Genomic DNA, 14,577 nt, shown 5'->3' with positions numbered 1-14,577 from the left:
TAGAATCTTTGGACATTTTGTAGTTTAGAAAAATTACAAATAAAAAAAAAACTTAATAAAGTTCCATACAATAAATACAAATGCAAACACTATAACAGTGCATTTATTAAAATTAAATACGAACAGTACGAATAAGTTACATTTCTTTTAGAAAGGTACCAGAGGCGAAACACTGACTTTTTAAATAACAAGGTTTTTTTTCCTTGCCCTGTCATTTGCAGACACGTTTACAACATCTTCATAGACCAGTTTCATTGTGAAGTCTGATTCAGTAGCAAGGACCTCAAGATAACTGAGATGATCTTGTGTTTTTGAAGTCCTTAAATAATTTTTTGTGCATCTTGCAGCAGAAAATGATTTTTCTCTTCAGCGATTAGATGCAGGATTATTAAAGTATGTTTGAAGAGCTGTATTCTAATTTGCATTAACATTTTCTAAGTTGCAATTTTTTAGCATCATTGTGATATAGTCACAGGTTTTATTAGTCACTCCCCCCACCCCAAGAAAAGGATACATCACTGGGTGTGAAATGCTCTTCAACAACCAGGGGTATCAATTTTCGCCTTCCTTTGGTGAAAGTGTTTTTTCTTCTTTTTGATGTTAATTTGGGGTGTAACTTCCTGATTCTTCTACAATTTCACTTGAGCACAGTGTTTCCTGTCTACCGGATTTTTTAAAAAGTCACGGCACAGAACTTTCTTCAGTGCTTCTTCTTTTTGTTTTATTTTTTCTTTTGCCAGAGATGGTACTGAGCTCCACCTACTCACTTTCTTTCAGTAATTATCTTCAGTGATTATCAAAATATTGCAAAGCAGAACCCAATGACAACAGGGTAGGAATCACATTAAAAGTTACTTCCCATTTGATTTAATGAACTAAAGCAGACAGTATTCAGTCATCTGTGTAAAAATCATCCAGTGTGGACCTGCTACTACTTGCTATTACTGGTGCATGTACAATGTAATAAAGTTGACATAAATGTGATGATAAGTTAATTCATCATTTGCCTGACAGAAGTTGAAAAAATCTCTTTATAAAACATACCCAGAAAGTTTCAAAAATATGTTTCTTTATTATGAACAGGAAAAAAACTATTCTTGAATAACTTTTGTTAAGAGTTTATTAACATAATTAAAGAAACCATGCTGTTGTGGACATACCTTAATGCCATTCCAACCACAATGTAATATAATTAACAAATGAATATTAAATATGTAAGAATCCTCTCTCATAAGTTATAAAAATAACTAATTAACATCACTGTATCGAAGTATTTCTTACCTTGTGAATAGTGTAAAAAATAAACAATACTATGTAACACACTTCTGTATGTATATCATCTAATAATCCACAGTGAATGAGAGATTTAAATTTTTGGAGTGTGAAAGTAGGATGGAAACTGTTCAGCACTGCTAATGTGCATGAATTAATTTTCTCTTGCGAGTGGGAGATTTAAACCTTAGGAACTTGTTTGATGCTCATGGCTTTTATACAGTTTTCCACAAAAATTGCCACCCAAAACCTGCCACTCTGATCAGTTCGCTAGTTTGCCCCTACCTTAATACAGTTTTGTATATAACTGATTTCCTTGCATAACTTTGTCCTATCCAAGCTTGTGCTCCATCTCAGATGACTTCATTGTTATTCTTATCCAAGCTTGTGCTCCATAACTGATGATTTCATTGTTGATGTAATATTAAACCCTAATTGTCCTTTTGTTTACTTCCTGCAAGACAGGAAACTTTCCTGGTATTTAGCAAAAGTCAATAATGTTACTGCTTTGGTGTTAAACCATGGGCTCCTCTCCACCCCATTCTCATAGTCCATTAGCCTGACCACTGAATTTCCCTGCCTGGCTGCAAATCTTCCTTGCACATTGGTTTCTGTCTACTCAAGCTTCATCAGTCTTCACCAATTTAGTATGGCACAAACACAATATCCTGAAATTTAAGTTGATGAACTAACTTCACTCTCTCTGTAAAAATCTCCTGCTTTGCAACTCCTAACTTCTACATCCATTAAAAATCCTCAATACTCTCTCCTAAATCCATTAACCAAAGCCACCATGTCATCCTATTGTGGGAAGTTACTGCACTCTCACTGAATGAATCTCTGCTTGTGTGAAGGAAGGCATTCAAATTAATTCCTAAAGCCTACCCTCCTATATTAAGGACACTAATTTGTTTTCTCGATCAGGTCTCTGTCTTTCCTTTCTCTTCAGCACCTGGCACTTGCTTATTACCTTTGATGCTGCTTTCCTCTGTGTCAGCTTCACCAATGCCCATGGTCTTTACACCACAAAACATTACTGCTCGCAACATTGGCTGATTCCAAACTCATCACCTCCTTCATAGTAAACAAGAGCAACATCACCACCTAAACTGATTTCTCCTTTGAAGGTACTGAGCAGTGTTTCTAGCCTCTCAGAATCATAAGTCTCTTACTGGTTTCTGATTTATGCATTATTTGGATCTACACATCTCCTTCTTCTTACAGAACCCAACATTTTCTATCCTATTTTCTTTGTTCTGTCCTCCTTATTTTGGCAAGAATTTGACCACCACCTCACTGAATGATCACTAAGAACCTTGGCTCACATCAGACTAACAAACCACCAACAGTGTATGTTGTGTAAAATGTGCATCTTGTTTAGAGAGCCAGAAATGAAGTGTGCTGGCATCTATTTAGTTTTAGTGCCAAACCAGATGATGATGATGTTTGGTTTGTGAGACACTCAACTGCGCAGTCGTAAGTGCCTGTACAAAGTCCCAATTTTCAAACAGTCCAAGTTTTACACAATCCAGTCTATCACTGTCACAAATGATGATGATAATGATGAAATTATGAGGACAACACAAATGCACAGTCCCTGGGCAGAGAAAATCCCAACCTGGCCAGGAATTGAACCCAGAACCCCATGATCCAGAGGTAGCAATGCTATCCACTAGACCACAAGCTGCGAAAGGTGCCAAACCAGATTAGATGCTGTATGCCTTGTTATGTTAGGGTTAACAGTCCTATTGCTTTCAGTATCTTTGATTATATGTTCTTAACTTTTCATAACTATGCAGATTTGACTAATTCATGCTTACATGAAGTTGTAGAAAAGAAGAAACTTTTGAATACAACTGACTCCCTCAGGATAGTTTATGTCTATCTTCAAGAGTCTTCCAGTTCATTTCCTTCAGTATCTCTGTGACACCCTCCAGTGGATTAAGCAAAACTTTGATCATTCATGCTGCCCTTCTCTGTATACATTCAAGATTCCCGGGTACGGGTCCCACATACTTGAGCAATATTCTAGAACTGGTCACACGAGTGATTTGTAAGCAATCTCCTTTGTAGATTGATTGCACTTCCCCAGTATTCTACCAATAAACCAAAGTCTACCATCAGTTTTATCTATGACTGAATCTATGTGTTCATTCCATTTCATATCCCTACAAAGTGTTACACCAAGGTATTTATATGAGTTGGTCGATTCCAGCAGTGACTCGTTGATATTACGCTCATAGGATACTATGTTTTTTCATTTTGTGAAGTGGACAATTTTACAGTTGTAAACATTTATAGCTAGTTGCCAATGTCTGCGCTACTTTGAAATCTTATCAGTATCTGATTGAACATTTGTGAAGCTTCTTTCAGATACTACTTCATTACAGATAAGTCCATCACCTGCAAAAAGCTTTATTTTATTATTAATATTGTCTGCAAGGTCATTAATATACAACATGAATAACAAGGGCCCCAACACAACTCCCTGGAGCACACCCAAAGCTACTTCTACATCTGACAATGACTCTCCATCCAAGATAACATGTTGTGTCCTCCTTAACCAAAACCTCCTCAATCTAGTTACATATTTGACTTGATTCCCCACATGATTGCACTTTTGATAATGAACGTAGATGTGATACTGAGTCAAATGCTTTTTTGAAATCAAGAAATACAGCATCTACCTGATTGTCTTGATTGAAAGCTTTCAGTATGTCATGTGAGAAAAAGCACAAGTTGGGTTTCAGGTAACCAATGGCTTTGAAATCCATTTCTGGTTGGCATTGAGGAGGTCATTCTGATCAAGATACCTCATTATATTTGAGCTCAGAATATGTTCTAAGATTCTACAACAAATCAATGAAAAGAGCATTGAACAGTAGTTTTGTGGATCACTTCCACTACCCTTTTTGTAGATGGGTGTGACCTGTTCTTTTTTCCAAGAACGCAGGGTTTTTTGTTAGAGAGATCTATGAAAGACTGTAGTTAGAAGAGGAGCTAACTCAGCTGCAAATTCAGTATAGAATCTGACAGAGATTCCATTGGGCCCTAGAGCTTTGCTCAATTTTAATAATTTCAGCAATTTCTCAACACCACTGATATTAACACTTACGTAATTCATCTTTTCAGTGGTATAATGTTTAAATTGTGGCAATTATCCTGGGTTTTTGTTTGTAAAGCAGCATTTGAAAATTGAGTTTAAGATTTCTGCTGCTTTTGCTTTGCTTCCCAAAATTTTAGCTCCTGTCTCATTCACTTGGGACTGGACATTAACTTTGGTGCCAATAACTGGATTTACATATAACCTGAATTTCTCTGGGTTTTGTGAAAGATTCCTTGACAAAATTTTGCTCTGGTAGTCACTGAAGGCATCACATGTTGATCTCTTGACAGCCAAACATCTTTCATTCAGCATCTCCCTGTCCATAGCCCTGCAGTTTGTTTTACATCTATTGTGCAGTAATCTTGGTTTCTGTAAAAGTTTCTTTACAGTGACTGAATACCATGGAGCTTCCCTCCCATTATGAACTGTTCTACTGGGGACATTTCTGTCCAGTCCATGGTCAACTATTCTTTTAAACTTGAGTCATAGTTCCTGTACATGCTCCTGCTGTAAGATAAAAGTTTCAAGTTTCTCAATGGATTATGACACTACTGATTTTTTATCTAGTCTACTGAACATATATATCCCTCTTATTGTTTTAGCTGTCCTTAGTATTTTCGAAGTCATTGTTGACACAACCGTCCACATTGTGGTCACTGATACCAGTTTCAATGCTGACATCCTAAAAGAGGTCAGATCTATTTGCTGCCATTTTATCCAATATATTTACATTATTAATTGGGTTTCTAACTATCTGTTCTATGTAGTTTTCAGAGAAGGCATTTAGTACAGTTTCAGAGGATGTTTTATCACACCCACCACTAACAAAATCATAATTTTCCCAATTAATTGTTGGATGATTAAATTCTTCACTGATGATTACTGTATGGTTGGGGAACTTACGTACAAGTGAACTGAGGTTTTCTCTAAAGTTTTTGGTTACATCAGTCTGGTGGGTGACAGAAGGAACCAGTTATCATTTTAAGCCCACCTCTGACACTCAGTCTTTCCCAAATAATCTCACTTGTGTCTTCAATTTCTACCTTGATGGATTTGAGTTTTTTATCTTCTGTGACAAATACACCACCTCCATTTCACATTTGCCTATCCTTTCAATATACACTTAAAATTTACCCAGAAATGTCACTGCTATCAATTTCAGGTTTCAACCAGCTTTCTGTACCTAGTATTATGTGAGCTTCACTGCTATTCATTAGCACTTCAAACTATGGCACTTCGTTGTGAATGCTTTGGCAGTTTACCATTAGGATTTTAATACTCTCACCTGTGGGAGGTATTACAATCTTACACTGATACTTCTGGGTTTCCTACAGCTGTTGTTATGTGGATTGAATGGAGAGTTGCCTAATCTAAAAGACCGTCATGTGCACACCACACATAGTCAGCTACCTGAGTAGCAGCCTCTGATATGTATGTTCTCAATCGTATGGTGCAAGTCCAGGAAGTTGCAGCCTAGCTTGTCACAGAACTTTTGAAGTCTCTGGTTCAGCCCTTTCACTGAACTCAGAACCAAAGGGCCATGATCAGTTCTTGGGACAATGCTGCAAGTTATGAGTTTCGTTGAAACTCCATGCTCAAGGCTGGTCTTCTCAACCTTCTCTACCAGTCACTGGAATGACCCAAGAATGACAACAGAACTGGAACAACAGGCATCATTTGTTCCAATGTGCACCACAATCTGCAGCTGGTTGCACCCCTTTCCCTCTGTGGCAGCTGGAATAGCCTGTTCAACATGTTGACTGAGGTCCCCTGGCATACACACTGAGTGCACCTGGTGTCCTTTCTTAGCTCTTGCTGCCATTTCCCTGAGGGTTACCATCATTTGCCATAAGTTTAAGCTGCTGACAATAAATAGACCCTTTTTTGTTTGCCCCCTCCTGATATGACAAAGCAGGTGACGTGAGCCCCAATGGCTCAGTTTCAGTAAAAGACAGTACCTCAAACTCGTTGGTTAGGGGGATTGGTACAACTCTGAGTCCTACTTGATCCCCAACCACCCTGTACAGGACACCTAGGTATATCATTGACCTGCCATTCACAGTCAAGTGGATGAGTAATGACAAATTTTATACTTTCCGGAGAGGAGACAGGATGCACAGGAGAAGTTGGTACTTGAAGTGCCATGGTACTCATATCACAGGTACATGACTCTAGAGAGCTCTTCCAACACACTGATTCGAGCAACTGACAATCATTTGACAGTACTCAGGGCGATTTCCAGCTGCTTATGAATGTCAACCAACTTCTCCAGTGTTCAAGAACAGCATATACAGTGGGGCAAAAATTTTGGCTGGTGCAATGTATTATGAAGCAGTGAACAAATAAGTTTAAATTATGCCCACTGTTTGTCTTTTAATCCATTGAGCTAAAAATTTTCTAATTTCCTAAAGAATTGAAGCAACACGCAAAACAAGATTTCTATTAATGCAACATGAAAAAACTGTGGTAAAAACTCCTAATTTCTTAAAACATTTTGGGGTTAATTATAGTTAATAGTGAACTCAAAAACAGAGTTAATTAATGATAAATGCAGATAATATATAGAGCTACTCCTCTTTAAGGGAAAACTAGATGTAGCACAGTATGTTAGTTAGAATATCTGCTACAGTAACTAAACCACAAACACCGATTTGCTACAAATTCCTCATAGATTATGCAAAAGATAATGGTAGCTTCTGGAAGTTCTCAAAAATGCACATTTATTTGTGTTGATATAAAATGAAGTTCAGGGGTGATATATTCTTGGCAGAACTGTGAACCACAAACTCTGATTTGCTATGAAATAAATTATATATCCAGAATGCAGTTCTGTGAGCATCTGAAAATTCTCAAAATAACTTACATCTCATGTAATTGTGCAATGAAATCAGATAATAATTGTTTTGAACAAGGATAGGCCTACTGTTTTCCAAAATTTCAGAAGAGCATAATTAAGTTAAAGCCTACAATTAATGATAACAGTACAAGTTTATCACAGCACTTGCGAATGTATGAAATTTTGCAATATATCACCATACAAATGGGTACTGTATTCATCCAAATAGCATTCCTCCATTAACCACAGCAAACAAAACTTCTATTTCTTCAAATCTGTGAATGGAATGACACTCACCAATCAGTTGGATCAGTTTTCAATAAAACACATGTACTTTTTACATGTAGTAGACCTCTTAATAAATGAGCTGTGGACTGTTGGATGGCAGAGAAAAGTCAGTACAATACAAGACTCACAAAGAGACAGTGTTCAATTTTATAGTCATACATCATATTCAATAGTAATTCATTTTTGATACTGTCCCTGGCTTCTCCTCATGGTTGATGGCTGTTGAACAGCTATGAGCAACTCACATGCACCAGGGCATCTTAATTCTGGGTAGCAGGAGGTAAATGCAGTCTTCTGACAGATGGACAGCTCCTGAAAAGCAGTTATATCATCACCAGGCATTTAGTCCACATCTGCATATGACCCATGCAGGATGCAGCACTATCCTGTTCCACAGCAATCATATATATCACTGCTCATGACAAAAGCCTTGGTCTGAGTTTCAAGCAGAATTGTTCAACAGGAAATCTCAGATGTAATTGTCATCCCAGAAGACCAAGGCAGAAGCCTTCAACAAGAAGCCTAAGCAAAGCATTTCTATGCCCTCTTGTAGGCCCATCAAATCTTACAGTGGATATGTTTTATATTTGATTTCCTAGTTTTCATTTCCAGATCTCCCTATAAATTTATTTGTTAAAAACAGACATTCTATTAGGTGATAGATTTCTCCACATATTTTTGCTAAACAGTCCTCTTTAAAAATGGAATTTCATTTTACCAATTTCTGCTCCAAGGTTAACTCAGCTTCATGTGGGTACAGGCTTTAAGGACATATGATTTACAGTTGTGAAGCCTGTACATCCTTTACTCATAATCTGAGGCATATTCAAAAGAATGTGCTGTTTGATCATAAAAATAACTGTAAGTCTGAAGTTGTGACCTCTACTGTTATAGGGTGCAATAGTATATGATGAATTGGTGGAGATCTGTTGGATACCCATTGGGGCATTAGTAAAACCATATTAACAAACCAATCATTTATTGCTTGAATACAACAGTTGCTGCAACACCATTACAGGCCACTGATGGCAGCAAGGCAGTAGGAGTAAGTGGCTAGCCAGGAAGCCAGCAAAATCAACATATGGCATGTGTTGCTGTGGCAGGGACACAGAGGTGGTCCAAGGGCACAGAGCTGGCAGGACTTCCAATGGGCATCAGCTACTCTGCCTAGTGGAAGTCCAACAACTCTGCATGGAGCTCACCCATCTGATGGCTGAAGAGCAGCTGCTCGTGCATGCTCATGCTGGAGGCCACCAAATGACCCGCTGGTAAAATGTGGTACGTCCACCACATCAGGCTTTTCTTGAACAGTGGCACTATGGCTAACAGTGTTCAAATCCCAGAACTGAGTTTCCAGTAACACAGAAGCTTGTAGATGCTAGATGAGTGTGTGGTGGACCATCATAGGCCCCTCATCAAAGCTGGCTGATTTCAGACTGAAAATACCTCTGCCAAAAATGAGCAGGTGCCTGGTGCACATCTATGGCACTGGTTCCTTCCAGTCAAACCATGACAGAGCTGTGGCCTGACCATCAGGAAATCAGGCCAGCCACATAATAAATGCCCCCTCTTTCTGCTGTGTTCATAATTTTGCAACTCAGGTAGACCAGTCTGGAAATGGTGTGAAGAAATCGTCTTGGTGGTGAGGCTGTAATACTTGCTATATCAGTGGACTTCCTTGTTCGAATTCTACGTAGCTGTCATGGCTTGAATCAATTTCCTTGGCTTCTTGCATTACTAAGGAAGGTGTCTTGGTTCAGCTCAGCCATGCCAAGTACATTATTCTGCAGTACAGCATAATATATTCATGAAAAGGAACCCATTTACTGTTGGTTTAAGTTTTCTACAAACTTACTTCATTTTTCTACATTATTACCATTCACTTCCATGCACTTTACATAATGTTACATTACCTTCCTAAGCCTCTGCATAGAAGTTCTCCAATTGGATACTGAACTAGTTCATAACAATAGTCTTGAATCCCTTGAAACCATCAGATTGCTATCCACCAATCCACTGTTTCCAATACAAGAAGATGCAAGATGAAGTCATCAAAAAGCTACCAACAGGAATACTGAATCTCATACTAGGTACAGGCCTCGGTGTATGGACATGCATGGTCATATGGGAGGACTATCTGAGAAGACATTTTTCAAGGGGTGTCAATTTTTATTGCATGGTCAGTTTGGTGAGTATATTGCTGTGAAGATCAGCTGTAGCTGTTGACCCATATTCGATGAAATCAAGCAAAAGAATGCTCTTTTGACACAGAAAATGGTAGTGTTTATTTTTTGACATGAGTAAAATTATTACTTGAAATTTTTGGATCTGGTGAAGCCAAATGATATTTTTGCACTGGCTGTTGTTTAGTTCTGCACTGGTGTAGGATGTCCATGTTTCATCACCCACAACAATATGACAGAAAAATCAATGCCATCTTGTTGACAGAGCTCCAAAAATGCAAATCTGTTTGACATTCTTTGGTCTTGGTGTTTGTTAGTAAGCATTTCTGGTATCTACATTACACACAGTGTGTGATATCTATGGTTTTCCATGACAGCCATGTAAATATTGATGTGTCCAACTTGAGGACATTTGTCAGCTGAGCACCCATAGTCAATCAGTGATTGGATCACAGTTTTTGGTCAACTTGTTGCATGATTTCACCAGGTTTGGAGCTGAGCATGCCACTCTGTTCTTCATTATGTACATTTGTATGGTCACTTTAAAGTATCAACACCTCTGCCTAAGCTTTCCTTCTTTCATTTATGTAGGCTCATAAACTAGGGTTAACGCAGGAAGGATCTGAGCACCTGCAGATCCTACTGCATACAAAAATCAAATTACAGCACATGTTTCACAACTGGTGGAGGAAAAGAGTTTTGAAATCATTATTGTTTGTTTCCCCCTCTGTAAAATGACTACTGTATGTAAACAATAATTAGAGGGTACTGCATTCATGCAACTTTGTTCCTAGCAGCCAACATTTAAATTCAAGCATACTTTTTGCATATGCCTCAAACAAGCATCAGAACTCACACTATTAAAAGTATCAATGTTACTGCCTGTTATAACACATCTTCTTAGCAAACTATCAAGAGTAATACTGGTAGGTGTACATCGCATATGTAATGAGAATGGTTTAACACTATTTATTGAGTCCTCTTCAGTACTTGCCAAGGGAGCCAACTAGGTAAGTCACTATGTGACACTTTCAAATCTTATATATTACAGCTATGTTTTTCATTTTCAGTATATTGCCATTTGAATACGTTTTCAGAACAGCATACTTGGTCTGGAATTCTCTGGTAAAGATAAAAATGGTAGACGAGTAATGGGGCTTCTACCTGGCCAAGGCTTAGCAACTTATGTTATTGCTGAGAATGTTTATGATGTCCCACAGTCATGGAGTTTGGAGGATGCAGCTACAGTACCTGTTGTATACACTACAGTAAGTTGCATTCATGATTTTGTGTGGCATAAAGGAGTTTTTAAAAAAAAAAAAAAAAAAGGCAGCAAGTTACTGTGTCAAACAGATGCAGTGACTCAGATTTTATATTTGGTCTCCTGGTCTCCACATCTTGAGCAAACCCATATAATGAATATGATTTACCTTGTGACATTATAAACAGGTAGTTAATGTCTGTTTTTGTATGGCTTAGTTGGTGTAAGTGATGAAATGTGCACAACCCATTTTTTAGGTGTTTTATGTCAGCCAATAAAATTTCTTTGGACTTGCTTCAAATTATTGTAGTTATTCCTTCAATAAAAATATGCTTCATTGAACAAATAGCTTTAGACATCTTGTGTATAAATTCAGTGAAAATGTGTAGGGTGTATAAATGTCATTGAGAGTGAACACTTCACATAAAAGCAGACACGAAAACATGTTTAAATAATTGACACCTTTACACTTTTCGTGAATGACAGTTTGAGAAAATAAATTGTATACTTTAGATGTCACAGTTACCTTTTCTTTTGATGAAAAGTATAAGCTGAATGATGTAATATGTTGTACGAAAAGAAAATTACACTGCCTGCTTATTGAAATTGTGCTGTCCATTAGAAAACTGATTATGAAATCCTAAGTTTTCTTTTTGACCTTTCCTGAACTTTGTAAATTATAATTTCCCTTAAAAGAGGTAACAACAGCAGAATTTCCAACATATTAAATGAATTGTTTTGTTGCTACACATCACCACTCCTCATAAACCTTTGTAAGAGATACTGTCGTTTACAGGTAACAAACTAATATAACACAAAAATAGTAAAGCTATCTAAAAACTGAAATGTTTAGTAGTGAATGAGCACATGTTTTCTTAGATATCAATCTTGTATTTTTCTCAACTAATGTGACTGACACATATCATAGTTCTGAGGACATTATTTGATGTATGCCTATAACACAGAAGAGTGACTTTCTTTGTCTTGGTTTATGGCAGCTCTGTAGAAGAATGCAAGTTTAAAAGCTGAGAATAATTTTCATTCTCATGATTTTAAGATTTTTCCAGTGTATGACAATTTTCAACAATTCTCATGTGTTTAGATTAGATTAGATTTACGTTTATTACAATTGATCCATAGTGAGGAGGTCCTCCAGGCTGTAGAAGATGTCAGAAAAAAAAATACGTGACAAATATTTACAACTGAAACAAATAAGCTAATGTACCTGCCACAGTTCCCAAGTGGAATGATTGTCATTTTTGTAATGAACTCTATATGAAAGAATTATCTTACAAACACTCATTTACTAAGATCACATTAATGCACTGAATTTAAAATTTAAAAAAATGTTTTTTATTTATAAGTTCAAAAACATATAATACAACTACTACAATAGTTATTTACAATGAACACATTACTGCACTGAAATTGTGCAGAAGTTAGACTGTACTTACACACACACACACACACACACACACACACACACACACACACACACACACACACACACAAACAGCCACGTGACTTTGTTGAGATGGTATATTACTTCAACAAACTACCTTGTTGCCATTTGCAGTGGTCCTGATGACTGATCTTCTTCCGCTTCACACTGTCTTGTGCATTCCCGCCATCTTGCTATCAATCCTGCAATGCTTGGACATGGCTCTGCTAATGAAGTGGAAGGAGAAGTGCACTGTCAGGAAATGTCCTATGGTCCTCAGATCCAGTGCCACAACTACAAAACTCATGACAGTGGTCCTCAGATACTATGCCACAACTACCAAACTCACAACACTGCTGGAGTGTGGCAGCCGTGACTATGCTGAAGTCTTAGTTCTTCAGGCAGCATGATGCAAGCAAAACTTCCCATTGCCTATTGTTGTTTTTGGGGATCACTCAAGGATGGATATAAGGGGTGTTCAAAAAGAAACAAGCCAGAGGTATAATTACAGAAATCAATACCTGTATGTTAGAAGTACTGATGCTGGCTGTTGAAATACCTGTCCCACTGTGACAAAAGCTGATTAATGGCTGTCTCATAAAATTCTGGGGGCTGCGATGTTAACCAGTTCTGCACGTATAGCTGGACATCATCGTTCGAGGCGAATCATTTGCCCCTCAGATCCTTTTTAGGGGACCAAAAATGGCGTAATCACAGGGAAAGAGGTCTGGACTACATGGAGGGTGGCTGAGAACCTCCCATTTGAATTTCTTCAGGAGTGCTGCAACTGTATTGGCTGTATGAGGCTTTGCATTGTCATGGTGCAGAATGACACCAAGGGTGAGATTACCTGGTCCTTTTGATTTGATCACTTCGTGATGAGTGGTCAAGGTTTGCGAGTAATGCTGGGCTTTCACTGTTGTCCTTTGCTGTAGGAAGTGAATCAGAAGGGGGCCACCTTGGTCAAAGAAGAACATCAGGATAACCTTTCCTGCACTCACTTTGGACAACAACGTCCAGCTATACATGCAGAACTGGTTAACATCGCAGCCCCGGCAATTTTATGAGACAGCCATCCACCACCTTGTGTCACAGTGGGACAAGTGTTTCAACAGCCATGGTCAATACTTCTAACATACAGGTACTGGTTTCTGTAATTAAGCCCCGGCTTGTTTCTTTTTGAATGCCCCTTATACAAAGCATTACTTAATTATAAACTGCTGTCTTCATTTAAAAATTCATTTCATACCTGGATTTCTACAGATATTTTCAAGATGAAGTACCAGAATGTGATGGCTGATTGTAACAAATTGATGCCATCTTAATTCATGATATATCTTTTGGAGATGTAGTGCTCCAGGAAAGCTGACTTTATACTCATACTCTTTATTCATGTGACCATCGGGCTCCACACATCTCTCCTGGGCATCCACACAGTCAGAGCTGTCTACATTTTCTTATATTGTCAAACAATGCAGAAGACTCCTGGTTTCCAGAGTTATAGGTTATCCTTAACAGAATCCTACAAGGCTTTTGTCTTGGTGGTGCTTTCACTATATTTCCAGAATGTTCTCCCAGATATCACTGATGTGTTTTCCTCATAAGGGGTAAGCACCATTGCAACAGGCTTTTCCTTTTCCTGTGCAAGCTGTGGCTCAGACTTTCATAGCTTTGAGGGGCACTGTATCTGACAGTTGTTGTAACAACCCTTTCAGGAAATTGCTAATAACTCTTGTTCAGAGATTTTGTGAATCCTAGAGTGCTTAGGATAACTTCACATTGTGAGGGGACATGACTGCTGGACACACAGAAGTATAACTCTGTATGCATAGGTTTACAGTAAAAACTGTGTCCTAGTGTGCTGTGTGTACTTCACTTGATGAGCACTTCAAAAAACAGAGGTTGGTTTTCTTCTGTCTCCTTTATGAATCTAATTTAATGGTGGAAGGAGTTCAGATGTTGCAAAAATGTTTATGGAGGCCTTTGAAGAAGAAATCCTGGTGTCAACATTTTGTGAGCCCTCATGTTTCTTTCAATATGTTGGTGATATGTGAATAAATGAGTGTGGGTTTCTTGTCACATCAGATTTGTATCTAATTTCACTCTTTCAATAACTTCCTCTGTCATCATCATTGGAAGTTATCTGTAACCTTATGATACATTATTTAGTTGGCTGAATTATGTTATGGA

At 37.9% G+C, this 14,577-nt stretch overlaps 1 protein-coding gene across 1 annotated transcript in view; it reads left to right on the top strand.

Moving 5' to 3' along the window:
* Positions 1–14,577, top strand: part of LOC126474653 (fatty acid synthase-like) — a 332,546-nt gene that overhangs the window by 208,752 nt on the left and 109,217 nt on the right. The window contains exon 17 of the mRNA XM_050102131.1: positions 10,783–10,953. Coding sequence (XP_049958088.1) covers positions 10,783–10,953 — 171 coding nt within the window. The remainder of the gene's footprint in view (positions 1–10,782; positions 10,954–14,577) is intronic.

Source organism: Schistocerca serialis, chromosome 4 (assembly GCF_023864345.2).
Source record: "Schistocerca serialis cubense isolate TAMUIC-IGC-003099 chromosome 4, iqSchSeri2.2, whole genome shotgun sequence".
Lineage (NCBI taxonomy): Eukaryota > Metazoa > Arthropoda > Insecta > Orthoptera > Acrididae > Schistocerca > Schistocerca serialis.
Note: the sequence above shows the minus strand (reverse complement) of the source record. Positions and strands in the feature narration are given on the sequence as shown.